Genomic DNA, 24569 nt, shown 5'->3' with positions numbered 1-24569 from the left:
TAGGAGAGAAGCACAGCGTTTGAGAAGCCACACTGCCTGCAAGGAGAGGACGGGGCAGCAGCATATCCTCCTGTATATGTGGCACATACATCCATAGCATATTAAACCCCCAAAGTACAGAATGGACAGAAGACTCAGAAAATTTTCCAAAGTGAAAAAAAATTTTGCATCCATACCCGGTCAAGGTTCCCCTTCCAAAATGAAGCAAAGTTAAACTGCATGACATTCCTTCTGATGCCCCTTCTTTCTTTATCCTCTCTCCTCCTCTTCCCCCCAAGTCAAGCTTTTCTCTACAAAACTCTTTCTCAGCTGCTGATATATGGGTGCCAAAGTGTATCTGAGAGACTTCTAAAACTGTAAAATAAAATAACCTGATGCCATTAGTTTTAAATCAATGACACTGGGCCCAAACCTTCACTGAAAAAAAATTAGGGGTCTACAAATCAAAAATAACGTTGAAACTACAGATCTGGAAAATGCCTAGCTCAAGGATATGATCTTCTTCCAAATATTGTTATATTTAAAATGAAACAAATATTAACATTACAAACTGTACAGCATAGACAATTTGGCCCTGTTGTAAAATACATTTACATCACAAAAGAGTAGCTTCTTATACATATACGTACAAACAAAACAAGTGTTTAAGTTTTCATATATATGCTTTCTCACCAGATCCATGTATAATCATTTATATTTTTTATATAGTTTGCTTGATGTTCATGTTTTGCAGGGAATTGTGTTTTAACAAAATTCCAGTAATTAATCTCGCTGGCAAGAGTGACCAACAGTTAATCTGAGAAGCTATTGGATACTCTGAATGGAAAGCAAATCTTACACTGATCAAATGTGCATCTGGTAATAACAGCTGCAGCCACACATATATAGAGAGAGAATATATTGCTCCATCAAAGCATTTAAAATTAGAAATGTTAAAAAAAAAACAAAACATGCTATTCTTAAAGAATGAGAAAGTATTCAAACAATTGTGAATGAACACATTTGACAAAATTAACCTACTTAAGAGGCAACTTAAACCCCAACTAGCTCTAGCACATGAATTCCTTGCCTACATTTCATTGCAATCAAGGAAAATCTGACTTAAGGGAATTAAGCCATCTACGCAATGTTAATAATGTCAATGAGACTCAAATATGAAATGCAGCCAGATTGAGTCTTGTGTCTCTTGAAACCACAAAACCTTTGAGAATTATCTTCAAAATTTTCTCAAATCATCTGCTTAAGGTAAGGACTATAGAGATTAATTGCTCTCTGGTACCAATATTACACAAGCCAGTACGCAGGCTCTCTTCAAACAGCTGCACTATCCCTAGACAAGTTGGCAAATTAAGAATATTGACAGTAGCTGCACAGAAAGGCATATTTCTACATGTATGCGTGTGCATAGACCTTGAAGAACACGGTCTGTTCAGCAGGTGATTCTGGCGTGGACGTTCCCCATCTGTGACACAGGTCCTGTTGGAGAACTGGGGATGAGAAGATTACACAAGGCCCATTTGTTTCTGCTTGGCTGATAAATAACTGAGTACATATGAAAAAGGTTAGCAAGGCCTTGCAGGACTCATGATCACAGGCTGGTTTCACAAGCGCTCCGCTGGCAGCACTGTCGGTGTCAGTGCATAAACTGGTCTATCCTGACAGATAAAGCTGATTTCAGAGTTGTCTGTTCCCAGCAGCATGCTAGGCCCACGTGCCACGGCAGTAGCTGGCATACTCACGGAGCAAACCAGACTGGGGATGCAATCCTGAAACCAAGCAGCTCGCTTGGTTTTATGGGCTTTGATGGAGCACTTGGGTTGTTAAATTTTTCATCTACGTGCACGTGGCTGCCGCTGTTATTACCAGCTTGCTTGGTTTTCGTGCTGGCTCATCGCACAGCCACACTAACGTCAGAAGAGACAGTGTCACGAGTAAATTAAGGAAGAAAAACACCTCCTTCTAAATCCTCTGCGGGCAGCTTAAATCTCCTTCTAGGTTGTCAAAAAGTCTGCTAAACTGACAGAAGCGAGGGCAGAAAGCACAGCTGGGGAGGGAAGAGCTGCACCCGGCGAGGGGCACATGGCCATTTTCCTTAACGGGGTGTTCTCTCGTGGGGGTTTAGCCCATTTGCATCGAACCCCTGAAAGAAAAAAAGAAGAAATAAAATGAGGTTTAAACGCAGCACTAAACATTCTATTTCGGAGCATTCACACGATTCGAGCGGCCGGCCGCCACAAGCGCCCGGTTTGAAAAGGCGCGCGCGGCTGAGCCGTTAATCCCCTCAGCGCCAGCCGCCCCTAACGACGGGCTAATGGGGCAAAGCCGCCGGGGCGGATTAGCTTTACCTCACAAACTCACACACAGGCGCAAAACCCACCGCGTTTCCAGCGGCCGCACGTAAGCGGCGCCCCTTCCCACGTCAGTTCCACACACACACACACACACACACACACACACACACACACACACACACTCCCGCCCCCATAACCGTTGCCTCAGTTTCCCTCCCGCGCGCGGGCGGCCGTTAACGGCCGCGGGCGCGCGCGCCACGGGGAGGGGAGGGGCGGCGCGTGTGGAGGGGGATCCCCCCCGTCCCCGCCGCCGTCCCCGTCCCCGCCGTCCCCGTCCCCGCCGCCGTGCCCGTGCCCGGCCGCGCCGCCTCGCCTCGCCCCCCGCTCCGGCGGCGGCCAATGGGAGCGCCGCGCACGTGACGAGCGCTCCCCGCGATGACCTCATCCCTGGTGTGGGATGACGTCAAATTCAAGATGGATGGAATCACGGCGGCGGCGGCGGCGGCGGCAGCGCGCGCGGGCGAGCCGTGAGCGGGGCCGCCGCGGGGGGCGAGCCGGGGGGGGCGGCGGAGCGGGTGAGTAACGGCCGCGTCTCGCGAGCCCCCGGCCCTCAGGGGGGCTTCGCCCGCGCCGCTCGGCTGCCCCCCACCCCCACGGTGTACCAGAGGCGTCTTTTCCTGACGTAACTCTGAGGTGTTTTTTTTTTTTTTAATTTATTTATTTAATTATTTTTTTTCCCCTCCTCTCTTCTCCTTCCCCTTCCACCCAGCGGGCCCCGGAGCGCGCCTGCGCCGGTTACGAAACCCGTCGCCTTCTCCCTCGCGCACGCACCCGCCACATAGACCCGCCGCTCTTACCCCCCCCCCACCGCCCTCGGTTGCGCGCATGCGCCGCGCCCGCGCTCCTCCTCCTCCCTCCGCCCCCCGGCAGGCGAAGCGCGGAACTGCGCCTGCGCGGAGGGAGCGCGCGCGTCCCCGAGAAGGGAGGGCGCGCGCCTGCGCTCGGCGGCGGGAAGCCCCGCCCCTCCCCTGCGCGTGGCCGCGCCTGAGGGGGCGGTTGGCGGCCCCGAGGGGGGGAGAGGGGGCGGCCCCGTGAGGAGGCGTGAAGGGGAGGCGGGATGGAGGTGGCCCTGCGGCGTTCCTGCGGCACATTTACCACGCGCAGGTGTTAAACCAGGCGGGTGCTGCTTGCCTCAGCGCTCTCTGGTCACAGCGTGCCCTGAGGAGGGAGAAGTACCGTGTAGTGGAGAAGCACCCGTGCTGCCCACCGGTGAAACTACCGAAAGCACTGCAGGAACTACCCAGTTAGATCTGTCAGAGTTCTCCTTCAGTGCCCCACAAATTTCATGTCCAAACTCTTAAGCCCCAGCCTGGATGTGGCTCACACAAAATACCAGAAACACTTCATCTAAAGCAGTCATTTTCATGAAGCAGAAACTCATCACATACTGAGCAAGCACTTCTCAGTAACTAAATAGCACTTGTTTAAAAACTATTCAGTTTTTGCCGTTGGAATTGCAGTAGGACTAAGAGCTAGGCAGGCTGTAGATACAAGATTATGTTGGATCACATAATCTCAGTTTTCTTCAAGTACAGCAAAGTTCTCCATTCTTCTGTAGCAGGCATAGAGGGTGTGAGGGTCCCACAAAAAATCGTGGATTTGTGCTTGAATCTTAATTTCATGCTCCAAGCATAAATAGCAACTGAAAATAGCTGTTTTCAATGAAAATCATGATAGGATAGTAATAGTTGTTTGTTTTTTTAATAAGAGGTAGTGGAAATCTTCCAGGAAGTCTGAGTGTGACTTGTGATGCTAACTCTGCTTGTAGTTAATAGTTAAGAGACTGTGAATATTTTTATCCTTAGAACAATGTCAACGCAGAAAGTTTCTTTTTAAACGCGCTTTTATACAACCAATTTTTAATATCAAATCGGGAGTAGTAAGTCTGTTTTACAGGTAAAGCGGGTACTGCTCTATATTTGTATTGCCTGAGCACTGCCAATTATAGCCCTCTCTTCTGACTTTGCTCAAACTGACAAACCAACTGCCTTGACTAAAATTTTCCACCAGCCTTATGCTGATGTTCTTGGGGGGAAAGTTTTGAGCAAACCGTAGCAACTGTTTTTATAAAAACTGTTTGCAGAAAACAAATGATGTGGCCAGCTCTTGAGTGGATGAGGATCTCACATCCTTTTCTATGTGAAGCTTTTATTGCACTCGTGGTACAGAGTTGTTCTCTCAGAAGAACCTACTTACAGAAAATCCACCCAGTGTGGCTGGATCGTGAGCACTGGAAGAATTTACACGTACACGTTCTCAGTAGGGACTTGCAGGGAGATGTCACAGATGGAGTCTTCAGCTATGATGACGTGTGTCAGAAGAGGATTTATTGGGGGTTTCTCCAGCTGTGAGCTCCCCAGAGCCTGCTGGAGCTACAATCCCCCTGCAGATGAGAACTGAGTGGATGACTGTGTCTCGTTTTCAGTGGTGGTCCTCCTCCAGTTTGATCACATTGAGCATTGCCTGTGATCCAAACTGGGATGAAAGTCATAATGACTCGGGTGCTTTTTTTAAACACGTACAGTAACTTATCCTTTAGTACGTATTAGCAATTTAACTTGATGTGAAAAGCAGCAATAGCTTGAAAGAAGTTCCAGGAGTCCCCTTTGCGCTGCACGTTTAATTGTACACAAAGACCATAAAGGAGACCACTTGCCCACGCTTTTCCTACTCTGTAGATCACCAGAAGCTGGCTGTCTCTAAGACACGGGGTTTCTGAGCTCATCTTTTGTGTGTGTGTGATGCCAGAGAATACTGATGCTCAGAGAATCAAGCAGCTGGTGCTGTGATCATTGCATAGTAATGGCCGACTAGGCTTTCCTTAGGATTTGAGTGGACAACTTTACGGAAAGCCGTGAGCTGTCATGGGGTACTGAAGCTGTTTATTTTTGAACTTCAGTATCTGTCAAGCCGTTACTATTGAAAACATCAAGGAATTGCCATTTTTAGTTCTCAAGGTTCTGAAAATTGTTGTGTCTGCACAGCAGTGATAACTCTGGTATATAAACAAGCATGGCCTTACTGGGGAGAGGAAGGAGGAGCTGGGGAGAGGAAATGGGGCTGTAACCACCATATAGCTCGTACTGCACTCAGAGGTGCTGTGCTGTGAGTCACACACTACAATTGCAGCTGCTTCCAGCACTCATTAAAAGAAATTCTCAGCTTTAGAGCAAGTGAACTGCTTCGTAGTGAACGCTGCTACATTGAACGGTCAGAGATCCTCAGAAAAGGGGGAAAAAAAAGGCTTGAGGCTGCAAAATCCTATGTTGCAAAGGGAAGGATTGGAATAAGCAGTAGTTTAAAATAGACGTTCTGTGCAGAGGGAGTCACTTTCCTCAAATATTTATACTGTAGGTTCAATAGTATTTAATATGCTGGAAACTTTTCTTTTTTTTTCTTTAGCAATAATATTTAAGACAGCAATTCTATTACGTCTTTCATTTGGCAGTGAAATAAAACAACAACAAAAAAGCTGTTGTTGTTCACCAGCTACTTCAAGTGTTACACTGTTCTAGAATAGTGCAGGTATGTTTTATGAACAAAACAATAAAGAGCTGAACAACTTTTCTACCTTCCTAAACTCATTCTAACCCCCACACACATGCACACACTACCGTCAGCTCTAAAAATCTTGCATCCCATGAAAAGATAAAGTTTTAAAATCACTCAGTCCTGATTGTCAGCTTTTTTTTTGTCTTCCCCTCTGCTGTGCAAAATCTTCCATGCAATCTGTAATAAAACAGCATTAAAAGTCCTTTGCCCAAATAATCTTAAAAATAGCTGTGTTGCAAAACTTGTCCTTTCAATGTAATTCATTTACAATCAAATTCCTTTCTTCAGGAAAGGAAGAATTTTTTTCCCTTTTTCCTCAGAGCACCAGTCTCCTTGTCCGTGGTTTATCGTACATCAGCACTTAGCAGCGCGAGTAACCTCTGGGTTGTGATTCATTCTTCGTTGTCCCCTCGCTAAGTTGGGGTTAGCTCAGGGGCACCTCTTGCTCCGGGGTCAGCTGAGGTCCCCATCACCCCTGCCTCTCATTTCCTTCCAGCACCGTGGGGCTCGCGCGCAGGCAGGCACCGAGCCTGATGCCCCAAGACTGGGAGCTGGGGGCGTAGCAGTAGCACTCACCAGGTAATGAACGTGAGAGCTGCGTTGGCTCCAGCTGATTGACTTCCTGGTCTGAATATGTTTGTGAGCATCTTTGGAGGGTTTTGCAGACCCCTAATAGTGTCCTTGTCCAGTAAATACGCCTCAAAAAAATCCTCTTAAAGTAGGTTAGGAAAGACGGGAGGAAAAGCAGCAGAATTACAGCGATTGCCAACCGCTGTTTGCTGCACCAAGGTCCGTCTGACCCAACCAAAAGGAATTTGTCTTGTGCCAGGACCTAAACCTGGGTGCAGCCCTTCAGCTATTGAGGTCAGCAGCCAAATTGCCCGCAAATTCAGCAAGAATAGGAGCAGCTCCTTTCTTGTGCGTTCTTTAGAGGCGTAAAGAAAAGCTACAGTGTTCTTGGTCACTAGTGCAAGTGGAGGAGGAGGTTTGCTTAATAAATTAATGAATACAGCTGAGACGCCCAGCTCCAAGCGCACGTGCACTTGAAGCTGAAGATCTTCCACGTGCTTCTCGTGACCTTGTAAGTCTCCTGCTTGAGTCACGTCAAATTGCTGTTGCCTTCCCACTCTTACAGTGTCATCCTGTGTTGCCTTCCCAGTATCTGGCCCACAATTAGCGATGACTGAGTAGACTTTTCTTTAGATCCCTCCAGGGGGTAGAAGACACCTGCGCTCCCCAAATCCTGAAAACTGCCGAGTTGCTCACTCGGCGAGTTTTTAGGCTCAGCCCACATTCCAGCTTTTATATAAGTTCTGTGTGTTTCAAATTAAGTACGTGACTTTTGCCCCCACCTCCTTTATTCTTGTGCAAACCTTAGCGTAAAAATTCTGTTGATAGGAAATCATCTTACATGGGTATAATTCACTTCTCTTCCCATCCAAAATACACTATGACTGTAAAAAACACCTTTATATTGATAGAAATATTCCCACAGTTAGGGTTTGTCATTTTCACTGTGCCAGCAAAATTAAAAGCAGAATGTAAATACAGTTTTATTGTGAATTGGGCCAGTTAAACAAAACAAGAGCGGCTCATGTAGCAAAGCAGGTGACTGGAGGATTATCCAACTTGCTAAGCATTATCTCAGCATTGCCAATAAAATAATAAACTCAGCACGCAGAAGGCGTGCAGCCATACACATCTGCCGTGCAGCTCCCCTCCACTTTCGTGATTTCATCTGTTTCTTACCAAAAAGTCAAATGAAATATTTCTGGGGATAATTTGTCAAGTGTTTAAACTGTACATTCTGCCACTGGGTCTCTGGGGCTTGTCCCATCGGAGATTTTAATGGCAGTGTTACAAAACTCAGAAGAATGAAAACCGAAGACTTCCTTAGGGAAAGGCATTTTAAAACTTCTTAGTCTCTTGATTTTTATTACAGCAATTTGGATGGTGAGTCACACACCTTTCGGTCGACGTATTGAGGCCAGGACAAATATTTTATCAAACCATTTTTAGTGTGTTTTAATCTTCCAAGAAGGATGAGAGAAGCTGTCAGCCAGCGCGCGTTCCTGCCCTCTCCCTTACATCCAGTAGTTGTGCAATCCCCCCGTGAGCTGGGTCAGTTGTCTGCTCCGACGGGGAGCTCGTCCTTCCTTGCAGGGGGAGGAGGCACGCACTGATCCTTGCCCGAGGAGCAATCCCCGATTAGGCTGGACTGAGAGTGAGGTGAAACCGCAGCCCCTGCTGCTTGCTCCTGAACAGGGATGTGAAGGGCAAGCGGAGCTCTGTGGTGGTGGTCTGGGATTTTTGTAGTTTGCTGCGAGTCGGTAGGAGCTGTTCTGAGTGTCAGTTGGCAAAAGTGCGGGTATGGTCTGGATGTGGAAAATGGTTTTTAATTTCTAGTAGAATTTCTGGTCTGCGTCAGGATAACTGCTAGTTATCCTCTGTGGTGGAGGGCAGAAGAGACTGCACGGTGTTAGGGAATTTCTTCTTTTCCTGTCCTTAAATTTCTACTTCTGTATGCCTGTGGGTTAAATAGTTGGGAATTAATGTACCGATTTCACACGTTAACAAATACATTACTCAGCTGACTTTATGCCCATCTTCATACCAGTAAGTCTCTCCTGCTGCTGACCTACTGGAAATGAAATGTATTTGTCATCCTGGAGAAAGTTTTCAGTGTTGTCTGCTGCGAAAAACACAGCGATAGCAGCTGAAATCAGTTTTGTAAAATCCAGAAAGACAAAATCCCCAAACCTGCAGCAGGAGATCACTCAAATATGTAGTTAGAAGAAGAGGCTAGAAGTTCAAACAACCTTGCTCTGCGGGTTCAAAGCTTTTCGTTCTGCGTCTGAGAAAAGGCATTAGGTAAGCCGTGGTCAAGCTCAAATAATAAAATCCAGCGTAGGATGCTCGAGCAGAGGTTTAAGCAGTGTAGGCTGCTTCTGCATCTGGACTCTTGATGGAGAAGGGGACTTTTTTCCCCTGGTGTCTGAAACGGCACGTGAACAACCAGAGCCATCAAAGCCTCTGCAGAGCGCTCACAGCTGAGCTCGTACAACTCGCCTGCGCTCACCTGGGAACCGCAGGAAGCCCCTGGTATTTCTCGGCTGGCTCCCACAGCCCGTGCTCCTCTGGGTTTTGGTGGGTTCCCCACCACCACGGTTACGTGTACGTTTCCCTGTTAAAACCACCGTTAACCCCCCCCCTTGTTGCCTGTCTCCTCTGTGTGCACTCCTTCCTCTTTCCTTGCATTTTCTGGTTCTGATTGCAGTTTCTCTCAGCCCTGGCGCCTCCTTGCTGCAGCATCTCCTTACGGTGTTTCAGAGCACAGTCTTTCCCACTGCCACCCCCAACACGCTATTAACATTTAGCTGACAGCTACGTGGTTATAATGGGTGTCAGCAGGCAGCATCGACATCTTATTTTAGTTGCTTATGTATATGCAAGTGTAAGCTGTTGCGTTTCAATTTCTCACAAGTCTGCCTGGTTCTCTTTGTAAAGTTTCAGCACTGGTGACTTCTTTGCTTCTGAAAGTGGCGTTTCAGATCAGCAAAGCTGATTGAGCGACTTGCTGACAAAGAATGAGTAGTTTCATGGCTTCTCTTGCGGCAGCTCTGAGGCATCTCACCTCTCGGTGAGCTGATTAATCTTCTAACCTTATAAAAGAGCAAGCATATAAAAGGCTGGGTTGTTTTTTCTTCTTTTTCCTGCTTCATTTTAGGGAGCTGAATCAACTTACTTGGAGGTCAAATGAGCAGCAGAGCTGGTAAAAGGAAGAGGAGGGTACCAGAGGGCTGGGAGCAGGAGGCAGGAGCGTGAGGGACAGAGGAACAGAAGGGGATCTAACACTGCAAAGGCAGGTAGCTGCTGAAGATAATGAACTGCTGAGCCAAAGAGAAAGCTTTTTCATCCTTTACTTGTGAAGAGCTGTCATGAGTAGAGCCTTCCTTTTTGCAGAAAGTCATTTTGAAATAGTAGATGTCTTTTTCTGTCCTTGTTCAAAATATATATATACAATAATAGTAATCTGGCCAAACGTGGTACCTCAGTCTCTGAAGCCTGATATTGGTAAGGGGCTGTTGAAGGCTGACAGCACAATTTCTTCCCAACCTCTCAAAGGAAGGCTGCAGGCACTTCTGCTGCACTTACCTCTGCTGGACCTGGAGTCTCACTGTCACTGTTCCTCCCGAGGACCTGCAGCTGCTGTAGCACGGACAGTGGGAGATCTTCCGATGTGCTCCGTTTCCTTGATGTCACCCCAGCGTCAGGGAAGAAAATAGGAAATAGCTTTGTTTCCGGTCAGTAGTGAAGATGGCTGGGAAAAATGGTTGGAGAGAGTAGAAGCTGATTATCTGGAAGCTGACAGGAAAGGGCTTAGGCAAAATAATCTTCAGCTGAGGAATTATAATTCCTCAAAAACCTGGAATCAGATCTAGAGGCTGGCATAGTTCTGTTATCTGCACAATGCTAGGCATGCCATTTGTATCGGGGTTGAGTGCCAGCAGCCTTACATCAGCTTTAGTGGAAAATTGTTGTAAGGAGTTCTTGTCTTCCTAAAGCTGCTGCGCTGCCACAGTTTGCTGCCTCTTCAGTTATGCCAGAGCAATTGTTTCTGAGATTGTGCTTTACTGTGAGAACTGACCAACATTTGAAAAGAAATATTTGTTTTCTATTTATTGCCTAACCTGCTTTGTGATGCAGGCTGGCAAATATTTGTACTAGTGTGGTGATTTTACCCAGCTGGGAAGCTGAGCTCCACCACGGCTGCTCTCTCACTCCCCCGCCTCAAAGGAAAAGGGGGAGAAAATATGATGGAAAGAGCTCAAGGGTTGAGATAAGGACAGGGAGATCCCTCAACAATTATCGTCACAGGCAAAACAGACTCAGCACAGGGAGATTACTGTAATTTATTGCCTATCACTAGCAGACTAGAATAGTGAGAAAGTAAAAGCACACTAAAACCACCTTCCATCCATCCACTGTCTTTTACGTCCTCCCCCCGAGCAGTGCAGGGGATCCGGGAATGGTGGCTGGGGTCAGTCCCTGATGCTTCATCTCCGTCGCTCCCTCACGGTCACTCTCTGCCCCTGCTCCACGCGGGGTCCCTCCCACGGGATGCCGTCCTTCCCGAACTGAGCCTGCGGGGGCTGCCCACAGGCAGCAGCTCTTCCAGCACTGCTCCCACACGGCTCCGTACCACGGGGTCCGTCCATCCCCCAGGAGCAAACTGCTCCAGCACGGGTCCCCCACGGGCGGGCGGCAGCTCCCCCCAGACCCCCTGCTCCTGCGTGGGCTCCTCTCCACGGGCTGCAGCTCCGGCCCGGGGCCTGCTCCTGCGGGGGCTCTCCATGGGCCGCAGCCTCCTCCAGGCCACCTCCACCTGCTCCACGTGGGCTCCTCCACGGGCTGCAGCGTGGAGATCTGCTCCGTGTGGGACCCATGGGCTGCAGGGGGACAGCCTGCTCCACCAGGGGCCTCTCCACAGGCCGCAGGGGAACTGCTGCTGCCTGCCTGGAGCACCTCCTGCCCTCCTGCTGCACTCACCTTGGGGGCTGCAGGGCTGGTTCCCTCACATGTTCTCACTTCTCTCTCCCAGCTGCTGTTTCATGGCTTTTTTTCCCTTCCTTAACTTTGCTGTCCCAGAGGCCCACCCAGCGTCGCTCCCTGGCTCAGCTCTGGCCAGCAGCAGGTCCCTTTTGGAGCCGGCTGGAGCTGGCTCTGCTCTGACATGGGGCAGCTGCTGGGCTCCGCTCACAGAGGCCACCCCTTCAACCCCCTGCTATCAAAACCTTGCCACATAAACCCAAGACAACTAGCACAGCTGCAGGAGGTGTGAACTGTGGTGTGCAGATAGGATGAACCAAAGAGAGCAGGAATGATTTGGATCAACTTTATTACTGAAAAGTGTTCATGCAGTGAAATTTTAACACAGTGTACATTTACACCAGTAATCTTTGTGGAATTTTTTTTGGTTTATTTTTAAATCTGTCTTAAGGCTTTCTGGTGGTCCGTGTAAATGTGTTGAAATGGTTCTGCATGACCAGTTCTGTTTTTGGTTTTTAATGCATCATATAACTTGTTTTATTTCTGACTGTTGCGTTTAAAGGCTGTTAAGCTGAAAGTCAAGCACTTGAACTGGGAAAGTCCAGGATTAAAGCTGCCTTTGCAGGATTAATTTGGTCCCTTGCTAGTTGTGGATGTTGCAGCCTTGGTTACGATTAAAGTGACAGAGTTACATTACGCCAGAGCTCTGCCTCCTTCAGTGCACAGAAGCTGTGTTTTGAGAATGAAATGGAGGATTGTACTAGCACGATTACCTCTGTCTTGTGTAATGTAATAAATTTAAGGTGTTCTACGAATAAAAAGGAGAATGCAGAAAAAAAAAATGGGGGACTGTTGGATTCTGCTTGAGATGTGTCAATTTTACACCCATCTGTACTAATGGCATTACTGTGTTACGATGAACAAATGAACACACAGTAATTGCACGTTTATTTTGCACGTGTCTTACAGAAGACACAGGGCCAGGGCAAAGCAGATTAAAATGAAAGATTTGAAAATATTTCAAAACACTTGACTGTCTCCTACCCAAAGTGTCCTTGAAGTATGGGTTGAGCAGCAACTTCCAGTGGGTGTCTCTACAGTGATGCTTTTGGTTCAAGTTTGCTTCCTAAATACATCGTTGATTTATCTCCATACACCATGCTGCAGCTTGCATCACAGATGAATCACTTGAGTATGTAAACTCAATTTCTTTAAGGTGAAACTAAAGGAAAAGATGCATTCCTGGAGCGCACGTCCTAACAACGCTGCAAGTGTTAATGAGTGCGCAGACCTGGAGACTGGACCGTCAGACTCCACCACTTCAAATGGCAGAGGTGTCCAGAAAGTAGCTGATGCTCCAGACACTACTTTTACATAAAACATAGAAAGCAGAACAAAACAGATAGGTTTCTCACATTCATAGAAGCCTAACAGTTCTGCTTTTTTAGAGGGAGGTGTGGGGGAATTGAGGATAAATGACTGTGTGTGAAGCAACACTGCAAGGCACTGAAACTCTCAGTTAAGAGAGACCTGGTGAGGAAACAGAATTCTGCTGCTGCTATTGCCGTGATGCTGTTAATTCATTCGGTAGTCTCAGATGTACAAGTGGTAGCTCAGCCCTGTGGTATGACCAGTGCTCTGAGACACTGTATCCCACACCTTTGAAGTCATCTCAGTAATACCAATTTAGACTTTGATCACCTCATCTTTCTAGCCACCGGTTGTAAGATTTCCCATTCCTATATATGAATTACAGGGTTATGATTTCTTACTTTTTTGATACATTTTTTAGCTTTGCTTGTAAGTCGATGAACAGTGAAACCTTTGTGTTATAGTAGCATACACCATATATAAATATCTTCAAAATAGTTTCTTAAATCAGCTGCAAAAAGAATAGAACTGCTTTTAACAGACACGTCGTTGACTTGTTTGTTCTATGTCACCATAGAGGAAGATAGTGTAAAATTCATACTTACAGGTTAATGAGCTTATAAGAGTGTCCATGACAACAAAATAAAATTGGATATAGCTGATTTTTTGGTGTGTGAGTGCATGTGCACAAATACATAAATTCCAATCCGTACTACAGAAGTGGTTTGCTTAAATTAACTTAAAACCTGATTCTCTTCTCTTATTAAGGTCTAACCAGGAGCAGTCAGTTGAGTTACGGAGACATCCTGCTCTACAGAGCGGGCTCTGTTTGAAGCATATGCAACAGGGGGATTTCAGCACTGCAGTTTGATTTGTGCTTATTGTACCCTTGGATGCATCCGGGGTTAACTGTTCCTCAAGTATATAGGTTGTGGGCAGAAACTGCTTTTATGCTAATAAATAAGGTGGGGCGTTCAGTTCACTGATAATTTTTAAGCTAGAACAAAGCACTGCTGGGATACTTCAAGTAAAATCACGAAATTTCCAAGAAACCAGATTGTGACAGAGCAGTTTAAGAAGTCATACATGTATCATAGCTAGAAGGGTATGTTAACAACACTCACTAAATATAAGCGAACATGATGAATTAATCTAGATTACAGACAATAATCCTGCTTCTTTCTCCCTCCCCAGTATTATTGTCCTTTCTAGCCTATTAAAAATAACAACAAAAACCCTTTAATTTGCTCAGTCAGCAGGCGACTGTCAGGGTTGCTTAACTTCAGAAGGTGACTTGGCATAATTAGGCCTTAGGTATCTGTCCTCATTTCAGCTGGGACAGAGTTAATTTTCTTCATAGCTGCAAGTACGGTGCTGTGTTTTGGACTTAGAATGAAATTAGGGGCGATAACATGCCAATGTTTTAGCTGTAGCAGAGCAGCGCTTGCACAGAGCCAAGGACTTTTCAGATCCTCGTGCTGCCCTGCCAGCGAGGAGGCTGGTGGTGCGTCAGGACCCGGGAGGGGACACAGCCAGGACAGGTGACCCAGGCTGGCCAGAGGGATGTCCCACACCACAGGCATCGTGCTCAGCAATAAAACCGGGTTGTTGGCTGAGGCAGGGGGGGCTGCTGCTGGCTGGGGACTGGCTGGGCATCAGCCAGCTTGTGCTGAGCTGTTTTGTTGTGCATCGCGTGCTTTTTGCCTTTCTTTTCTTCCTCCATTCTTCTGTTTGTCCATTCTTTCATTCTTTCTTCCATTCTTCCTTTTGTTCTTTCATTCTTCCCTTTGTTCTTTCCCTCTCTCATTCTTTCCTCCTTTCGTTCATTCATTTGTTCTTATTAAACTGTCTCAACCCGCAAGTTCTTGCACTTTTACTTTTTTCGGTTCTCCCCCATCTCTCCGCGGGGGAGGGAGCGAGTGTCTGTGAGGTACCTAGCTGCCTGCTGGGTTAAACCACAACAGTATCTGATTCAGAAGTTCATCGCTGCAATTGCCAAGGTAGATCTTCATAAAGCTAAAGCTGAGAAAAAGATGAGCAAGTGAAACAATTAAATGGCATTCCTTCACGTGGACGGCTACACTGCAGGTAGAGAATACAGCCCCATCACACCCCTCTAATTAGTTAAATGTAATAATCTGTGTAAGATCATTGTACGATCAACTATTAAGGTATGTTTGAAAGTGTTCTTTAACATGAGTTGGTTCTTCTCGTGCCTGTGCATCTGCTGGGGCTAACAGTATTAATTGCCATACCTGTCCTCCAAACTAGCTGTTTTCTTCAGCAGTATTGATGGTCTTTTTGAGCCTGTTTATAAAGAGCAGCGAGTTTAGGTGTGTTTACATTATCTCTAAGAACTGTTTGCATAAAGCAACCTGCAACTTTTTTCTTGTTCTCTTTCAGAAACATCCGAATCATGGAGGGGCTCTTGCATTACATAAATCCGGCACATGCCATTTCACTTCTAAGCGCACTGAATGAGGAGCGTCTAAAGGGACAGTTGTGTGATGTTGTTCTTATAGTAGGAGACCAGAAATTTCGAGCTCATAAAAATGTTCTGGCTGCCAGCAGTGAGTACTTCCAGACTCTGTTCACAAATAAGGAGAATGAGTCTCAGTCGGTGTTTCAGCTCGACTTTTGTGAACCAGATGCTTTTGATAATGTGTTAAACTACATTTATTCCTCATCCTTGTTCATTGAGAAAGGCAGTCTGGCAGCTGTGCAAGAACTGGGCTACAGCCTTGGAATATCCTTTCTTACAAACATTGTTTCTAAGAGCCCTCAAGCTCCTTTTCCAGCGTGCCCCATTAAGAAGATACTGTATCAAGACGAAGAGGAAAGTAGTTCTCAGAAGAGAAGTGTCATTGTCTGTCAGAACAGGAGTGAAGCACAAGGGAAGAGTATAAATCAAACACAACATGATTTAAGCCATACTTCTAAACCTTTACCCTCTGTTGCTGTCAAAACTAGCGTTAGACCACAAGCAGCAAAACCAACTGAAACCCTTCACAATTTATCACTCACTGAAAGGAGATGGCTGAAAGACAACCCTGTGAGCTATACCAAGCTTCATGAAACTTCTGGAACTGTAGAGGATCAGAGCAGATGTGGTTTGGTGAAAAGGAACACAGTACTGCCTCAAAAGCCCTTAGCAGAGAAAGAAATCGCAAGCGATGAACCTGGAAGCAGTGGCCAGCTTTTGAGAGGAAAGGCTGCAGAGATGTCATTAAAGAGGCCGCGTCCACCAGTCTTATCTCTGCGTGGCTCATCAGAATCTACGTTTTTGTTGCGAGAAGCAGGAAAAGGAAATGGTCAAGGTGAAGATAGGAATTTGCTATACTACTCAAAGTTAGGACTGGTAATCCCGTCTAGTGGATCTGGTCCTGAAAACCAAAGTATTGACCGAAGTGGGCCACTTGTAAAAAGTCTCCTTCGAAGGTCACTGTCCATGGACAGTCAGGTTCCTATTTATTCACCTTCTGTTGACCTAAAACCTTCACAGGTATCATCCTCCTCCTCACCAGGAACTAATGATTCCCAGAAGACATTTAATGTTGCATCTCAGAAGTCATGTTTGAAGGAGTCATCAGAGAAGTTAGTCTTAGATGAAAAGCCACAGGTAATGCACCCACATCGCCTTAGGTCTTTCAGTGCCTCTCAGTCAACCGATAGGGAGGTGGCTTCCCCTCTCACAGAGGTGCGAATAAAAACTGAACCTAGCAGTCCACTTTCAGATCCTTCTGAAATAATTAGAGTTACAGTGGGCGACGCATCAGTGTCTACGAATAAAGACTTTGCTTTCAAAACCGAGGATGATCATAAGGAGCCAAGTAGACTTCCAGCAAAGAGGAGATTTCAAGCGGATAGAAGGCTGCCGTTTAAGAAACTGAAGGTGAATGAGCAAGGTTCTCCTGAGTCAGAAGAAAACTTTGAGGAAGGCTCAAGCCCTACGCACCTTGATGCTGATTTTGCTGATTCCGACGTCAGTAAAGATGAATACAGTGAGATGGAAGAAGCAAGACCAAATAAAAAATTTAAATGCAAGCACTGCCTTAAAATTTTCAGATCAACAGCGGGTCTTCACCGTCACGTTAACATGTATCATAATCCAGAGAAGCCCTATGCTTGTGACATATGCCACAAGAGATTTCACACCAATTTCAAAGTGTGGACGCACTGCCAGACACAGCATGGAATCGTGAAGAATCCCTCGCCAGCTTCCAGCTCGCATGCTGTTTTGGATGAAAAATTCCAAAGAAAACTGATCGATATAGTGAGAGAGAGGGAAATTAAGAAAGCTCTAATAGTTAAACTAAGACGTGGCAAGCAAGGTTTTCAGGGACAGTCTGCTTCACAAGCACAACAAGTCATCAAAAGGAATTTAAGATCGAGAACCAAAGGAGCCTATATTTGTGTCTACTGTGGGAAGGCTTACCGTTTCCTCTCTCAATTCAAACAGCACATAAAAATGCATCCAGGGGAAAAACCAATTGGAGGAAATAAGGCTCCCAAGCAGAAAGACCACATTCACATTGAAAGTCCGGTAGAAAACAAAGAAATTTATCAGTGCCGTCTCTGTAATGCTAAGCTGTCTTCGCTTATCGAGCAGGGGAATCATGAGCGACTCTGTAGAAACGCTACTGTCTGTCCTTACTGCAGCCTTAGATTTTCTTCTCCGGAGCTGAAGCACGAGCACGAAAGCAAGTGTGAATACAAGAAGCTCACTTGTCTCGAGTGCATGCGCACCTTTAAGTCGTCCTTCAGTATTTGGCGTCATCAAGTGGAAGTCCACAATCAGAACACCATGGCTCCCGCAGAGAACTTTTCTTTACCTATCCTGGATCACAATGGAGAAATAACGAGCTCGTCGAGATTGCCTCCCCAGCCAGAGTCTAATAAAGTGAACAATTTTGCTGCAAAGGAGGATGGAGTATTCAGTGACTCGTCAGAACAGATCAACTTTGACTCTGAAGACTCCTCGTGCCTGCCTGAAGACTTAAGTGTTTCCAAGCAGTTTAAAATCCAAATCAAGGAGGAGCCTGCAGATGACGTAGAGGAAGAGGTCACTGAAACGAGCAGAGAACAGAAGGAAGTGGTCTCCAACAAAGACGCCGGCCTGTGGCCCTGTGAGAAGTGCGGGAAGATTTTCACTGTGCGCAAGCAGCTGGAGCGTCACCAAGAGCTCCTGTGCTCCGTGAAGCCGTTCATTTGCCACGTGTGCAACAAGGCCTTCCGAACCAATTTCCGGCTGTGGAGTCACTTCCAGTCCCATATGTCCCAGGCTACAGAGGAGTCCTCGAATAAGGAGCCTGAGATATGCCCACCCGCTAATTCCCCGTCACCGCCACCTTTACCTCCGCCCCCACCGCTGCCCAAAATCCAGCCTTTGGAGCCCGATAGTCCGACAGGCTTGTCCGAAAGCTCCGCTACTACTGAGAAATTATTTGTCCCGCAGGAGTCAGACACGCTCTTCTATCACGCTCCACCGCTCTCGGCAATCACATTCAAAAGACAATACATGTGTAAACTCTGTCACAGGACTTTCAAGACAGCTTTTAGTCTTTGGAGCCATGAACAGACACACAATTAGCTTTAACAGATACCTTAAAGAGCTGGCTCAGTGGAGGCTATTTTCAGGATCTCGGACGTATGCCATATAAACCAGAAAACGAAGAGGATCAAAGCAACGACGACAGAAGATTGGGAATTTGTGATGCTGCTTGGATTTGAAGATTAAGGTAAACTAACTTTGTTAGTAGATAGCAAGCCGAGTAATTTAAAATACTGTGGTCTGGGATCTAATAGCAACAGAATAATTTTGATTTCATTTAACACTGAAATGCGATCGCATCTGGATTGTATGCATGGATCTTCATCCTGTGATGTTGGTGTGCGCGTGTGTATTATATATAAAGTTATATATTAAATGAAAGAGCAACAACAATGTGGATTCTAACTGTGAGTTTATAGTAGTGAAATACTGTAACCAACTTCACTGAGTTTATTTTATTTTTTTTGCTTTTTTCTTTTAAAGAAACCAACACACAAGCTCCATATAAATAGCTGCCATGCACTTGCAGTTAGGGAGGAAGTGGATGGAGTGTCTTGCTGTATTGACTTAGGTCTTAGAGATCTTTAGCAATAACAAATAAACCTCAAGTTTCAGTAATCCTGGTATTATTGGATACGAATGTTTGATATTTTAAGGGAAGATAGAATTGTTTGTTGTTATATGGAACTTGTACAAATTAAAATAGAATCTAAAGTCAGCAATATTATTACTGAGATTTTATATAAAAACAGCAGCAAGCCTGCTTTCAGCCATTTAATTATAAGTTTCTAAGAAAAATTGGGGGAGGGGGTACATCGCTTTATATAATGTCCCAAAGAATAATTTACTATAGATATTTCGGTAGCTAAAGTCGTATTAACAACCATTATAACTCAAATGGTACTGTTTATAACATGAAGTAAGATTGAATAGATGTCAGACAAGTTTCAAAATTTTGTTTCCACTGTTTGTACAACTGTTTGTAATTCTAACTACAAAGGAATGTATGACTATTAAATCAAAACAAGAGAGCTCGTTAAGGGATAGAAGAATAGTTGTGTTCCTACACACAGTAATAAGCTTGGCCATAAGTACAAAGATATGTTTTAACAAAAACGAAAAATGTAAATATTTATATAGACACCTGTATAAATGAAGAAGTATGTATTTGAGATTCGTATTAAGCGTGCATATCCAGCTCAAAGCAGAGGAGAAGACATCACACTACAATCACTGTATTTTAGGAGTACAATGCATAGAATATTTCTTTCTGCCGCTTTCTATCATTTGTGGTACTGTGTTGCAGTTTTCTAATTTGTTAAAAATCATGGGTGTAATGGGCTGCAGATACTTCGTGTGGTTCCATTATTTTACCGCAAATCACAACTGGAGCATTTAGCGTAAGCAGGATCGTAGAAGCTATAGCACGGGTCCAAAATTACTCTGCAAGTAAAGGAAATACTTACCCAGAAGTAGTGGTAAATTAACAGGGAGAAAATTTTCCGCCAGAATTTAAACTTAATGGAGTGGTGCTGGATTAAAGTGAGCAGCAAGGATGTAAGAAACTCAGACAGTGTTTATGGCCCTGACCGACGACCCCGGGAGGCTGGGAGATGGGGACCGCACCGCACACTACCTAGCCAGAGCCCACCCGTGTCCACGGAGAGCAGCAGGAGTCCGGTGCCGATGTCACCGGGAGCAGCAGCGAGGCTTTAATCCTCTCTGGTTCTAATCACTCACTTGTTTCAGCATCCCAAACTCAAAACAAATTGCACACTGATCCCAGGATCTGAGGATGAACATCCTCGGTTAGGCACGCACAGGGAGTGGATTTTTCTCCCAAGTGTGCCGCTGTTAGTTTTTTTCCTAACGGAATTTTTTAGTGTTTTTCCTGCAATTTAAGTTTAAAAGTGTTGGCTCAGTATGGACCACTGACTTAGTTCAGCTACCAAAAAAGGTAAAGCTATATTCAAGCCTCTTCTTTCATTTTTTTGATGAAAATCTAAAATTGTTACTATACATTGTAGTAGTAACATTTTGTCCTTTTTGTTCGCTTCCAAGCAAACTGCATCTGAGTGTGGTTATGTTAAACTGTAAGAATATCAATTTTTTTACATGAAATTGCAATTAGAACAAGATTCTTACATACTTGGTGAAATAAAAAATGTCACTATCAGATAAGACTAAATTTCCTTCTCACAAGAATTATTTATTAAAAAAATAAATAAAATGCTTAATACACTTAACCTGATTTAACAAAATGAGGAAGACAAAGACTTGCTAAATACGCTTTAAATGTATTTAAGAAGTCTGTGCATAGAAAATATAAACATGTCAACTGGTACCTAAGTTTTCACCAATGATTCTTCTTAACATAAACTTATGATACTTTATATCCAACCTTTTAAAAATCAGTGTGCTTTCGAAAGGAAAGTGGCAACTAGTTCATCAACGTTACAGTCATCTACCTTCCAACTGGGATTCTGCTGTATGGTATGATGATAAATACGACTCATTTAAAATCAAAAGCTCATACAATGTCTTTCAAGAAACCTTGACCTTCTTCCTAGTACACTATGTATTATATTTAACAAACAAACAGAAATATTTCTGGTCTAAATAGCCTCCTTCTAAGCTTTTCTGCAGAATTTTTTAAGTTTTGTTTTTAACTTTGAGCGTGTTCTGTGTTTTGTTTTTTTAAATTCTGTTCCTGCTTAGTAAAGGAATTCAGGATCTCTGAAGTTTAAATATGAGATGTTTATATAGTAGTTCTGGTTTTCTATTAGCTTTTTATACAGTATCTTTAAAAGCCCTTGATAGAAGTGTTTATTTTGGAGGATACGGAATAAATATGCTTCCACTTATATAACTTTAATATATGTTTTAAAAGTTAAATTATGGAAAAAAAAATGTTAGTTGCTTGTTTATAAATAAAGGTCTTCTGAAGAGTGTCTAGCTTGGCCACAGCCAAAATAAAAGGCAAATTTATTGACACAAAAACCTGTCCTCATCATATTTTGTTTAATTTTGTAACTGTGTACTGAAGTGATGCAAAGTTAGAGCTCTTGTTAAATACAAAAAAGTTTTTTTCCTTCTTGAAATTTGTGACAGGAATGTGCAGATGTTTTAATATATAGATTAGAATCTTTAATTCTTTCTTTTGGGATTATTTTTATAAACTGTCCAATAAATCTCAGCGAACTAAACTGCTTCAGTGGAAGTCCAGTGAAAACTTCCATTGCATTTAAGAGGAGCAGGGTTGAACCATGAAATGTATTTTGTTTTGGGACTTCTCTTCCTTTCAGGCACTATGTTGGCAAAGGTCTAAGCATATGGTTAAGTTCCATGGAGATCAGTCTTAACTTTTTTCAAAATACATGCTTAAGTTTTTTGATATTTTGGGACCATGATCACCCACTGAAAGTGAGAAATGGCAGAAAAAATACATATGGATATAGTATTTAAGTTCTAGAACCAAAAGTTAGAATGCATTTTCCTCTACATAAATACTGCATGCGCACCTAAAGTTTCCACAGTTTTACAAAAACAAAGGACATCAACCAGTAATAATTTACGTGGACTTCTGTAAGGCCTTTGGTATGATCCCCCACAACATTCTTGCCACCTAGTTGAAGGGATACGGGTTTGATGGACGGACTGTTAGATGGAGAGAGAATTGGCTGTAGGGCCACGTCCAAAGGGTTTTAGTCCAACAGCTCAATGCCCAAGTGTAAACCAGCAACAAGGGGTGTCCCTCAGGGGTCTGTGCTGGGACCAATACTATTGAATATCTTAATCAGTGACATGGACAGTGGGATTAAGTTTGCGGATGACACGAAGGTACTCAGCTTGTGCATTGATAGACCAGAGGGAAGGGATGCCATCCAGAGGGACCTTGGCAGGCTTGAGGTGTGCGCCCGCTCATGAAGTTCAAGAAGGCCAAGAGCGAGGACTGGGTGATGTATGGACTGAGAGCAGCCCTGCAGAGGACTTAGGGATACTGGTGTATGAAAAACTGGATTTGAGCCAGCAATGTGTGCTGGCAGCCCAGAAAACCAACTGTACTGTGGGCTGCATCAAAAGCAGGGTGGCCAGCAGGGCGAGGGAGGTGATTCTGCCCCTCTGCTCTGCTCTTGTGTGACCCCACCGGGAGCACTGCATTCAGCTCTGGGGCCCCAGCACAAGAAGGACATGGAACTTTACTAGAGTCCAGAGGAGGGCCACAGAGATGCTCAGAGGGCTGCAGCACCTCTCCTGTGAAAACAGGCTGAGGGAGCTGGGGTTGTTCAGCCTGGAGAAGAGAAGGCTCTGGGGAGACCTTACAGCGGCCTTCCAGTGCCTAAAGGGGGCCTGCAGGAAAGCTGGGGAGGGACTCTGTGTCAGGGAGTGCAGTGACATGGAAAGAGGGAAAGGTTTTAAACTAAAAGAGGGTAGGTTTAGATCAGATACCAGGAAGAAATTCTTCTCTGTGAGAGTGATGAGGCACAGGCACAGGCTGCCCAGAGAAGCTGTGGGTGCCCCATTCCTGGAGGCGCTCAAGGCCAGGCTGGATGGGGCTTTGGGCAGCCTGGGCTGGTGGGAGGTGTCCCTGCCCATGGCAGGGGATCGGATCCAGGTGGCCTTTCAGGTCCCTTCCAACACAAACCATTCTATGATGCTATGATAATACTGTCTCTACTTCATGTATATATATTTTTTTTTCCGTAAGGGGGAATGAAACACCCCGACAGTTAAATGAGCAGATAACCTGCTGAAGCAGTGGGTGACACTAGAGTTTGTCTTACGACCTTCAGAATGGAAATGTAGCCTTATCTGTGAACCAAAACACACAGCCATGAGACTTGTTCCTGCATTTCCTATTTAGGCAAGCATTCTAGTGGCATCCAGTAGATTTTTTTTTTTTGGTGGTGGTGGTTGGTTTTTTTGTTTGTTTGTTTTTATCCCCCAAGTAGGATGTGCGGGTTTGGTCTGAAGCTACATGTACTCTGTTTTTGTTCCAAGCTTCCAGTGGTAAAACTAGAAGTTCCTCACATGGGACAAGGACAGACTATGCCTAACTTCTTGGCACTAACAGTGAGGGTGCAAATATCTGGCATGAGCCTGTAATCTGGCATGTGCCTATACTGTTCAATAAAATTGTTTACATTTTCCTACCAGAAGATTTAGATAAAAATCAAAGTAAGGTTAGCTTTTTTTAACGTTGCTGTTAATGAATCAGTGTTAATTTTTTTTTTTTTTGGTTGAACACAGCCTGATAGTATTTTTTAATGTCATTGATTCTTGTTTATTTAAAATGACTTGTGAAAAATTGTACTATAAGTGTTGTACATAAGGGGACACTATCAAGAGAAAGGTTGTATACTGTAAAAGTGCTTATCTGTATTAACAATACTTGATATGAATAAAATCAATTTCGAAACATGAATTGACTTATAACACTTGAGCTGCTTTGGCATGAAAATGCCTACTAAAGGCATCCTCAGTTGTTTCAAGGATGCCTGTAAATTGTATCTGAATTCTGTGGGCTGAGCTTATTTTTCATTTTGCTTTTTCTCTGACTGTTCCAGAATAAAGGACTTGATCTGTTTTTCATTTTTTGATTTTTCAATGATACACAGTACCTTTTAAAGATACAAGCTTCCCACTACTGCAGCAGCATGTTCAATTAAAACATGTATGTAAAAGCAGAAATAAAAAAAAAAACTTTTTGCAAAATAACTTCGCAAAATATGTACAAAGTACTCATTTTAAAGCTTCTTCTTGACAGTGTCCCTTTTTAAAAAACAGGCAAATGGAATCACTTGTAGTATTTGGGTGCAGGGGAACAGTTTCCTACAGTTTCTACAAGCTGGAATTATCCAATATATTTGCTATAGAATTTTCCAATTGGTTACATGAAATCACTTGTCATTTTAAAGCATTATAGGGATAAGACAAATGAAGCCGGTTTTATAATCCTGTATACCTTACAGTCATTGTATATCAATTCAATACACCAGTGCTGAATTTTAATTAAGAATGGGTTTTTACTTTTTTTAGGACTGAGACTTAATAGCTTAGGGTAACTTTTTTCTTTAATGTAATGTAAATCCATTGCTGCTTTGTACAACTTTTTCTACTGTGTGTTTTCTTTACTTAGATCTTGACTAAGAAATGTTGGCGTCCAATAAACTTACACTTTGTTTCTTTTGAAT

At 44.4% G+C, this 24569-nt stretch overlaps 1 protein-coding gene and 1 long non-coding RNA gene across 4 annotated transcripts; one reads left to right on the top strand and one right to left on the bottom strand.

The window, feature by feature from the left end:
- Positions 1-492: 492 nt before the first annotated feature.
- On the bottom strand, positions 493-2812 carry LOC136786574 (uncharacterized). Its single transcript, XR_010825593.1, has 2 exons — positions 2665-2812; positions 493-2140 (listed from the first exon to the last, which is right to left on the bottom strand). It is a non-coding gene; the product is annotated as an uncharacterized lncRNA (long non-coding RNA).
- On the top strand, positions 2726-24569 carry ZBTB21 (zinc finger and BTB domain containing 21). 3 transcript variants are annotated; one of them, XM_066979190.1, is made up of 2 exons: positions 2726-2866; positions 15228-24569. In XM_066979190.1, exon 2 carries the CDS (start codon positions 15241-15243, stop codon positions 18412-18414), a length of 3174 nt encoding a protein of 1057 aa, XP_066835291.1. In that variant the 5' UTR covers positions 2726-2866; positions 15228-15240; the 3' UTR covers positions 18415-24569. The 3 variants fall into 3 exon arrangements, with proteins under 3 accessions (XP_066835291.1, XP_066835297.1, XP_013036823.1); XM_066979196.1 differs by having other exon boundaries at positions 2863-2984; XM_013181369.3 differs by lacking the exon at positions 2726-2866 and adding an exon at positions 11343-14912.

This window comes from Anser cygnoides, chromosome 1, assembly GCF_040182565.1.
Source record: "Anser cygnoides isolate HZ-2024a breed goose chromosome 1, Taihu_goose_T2T_genome, whole genome shotgun sequence".
In the NCBI taxonomy this organism is placed as follows: Eukaryota; Metazoa; Chordata; class Aves; order Anseriformes; family Anatidae; genus Anser; species Anser cygnoides.
The sequence above is the reverse complement of the archived record's forward strand: the minus strand, read 5'-3'. Positions and strand labels throughout refer to the sequence as shown.

What these genes read in the sequence shown, in the direction of transcription:
- ZBTB21 (XM_066979190.1), top strand. Translation starts at nt 15,241, where the DNA reads ATGGAGGGGCTCTTGCATTACATAAATCCGGCACATGCCATTTCACTT.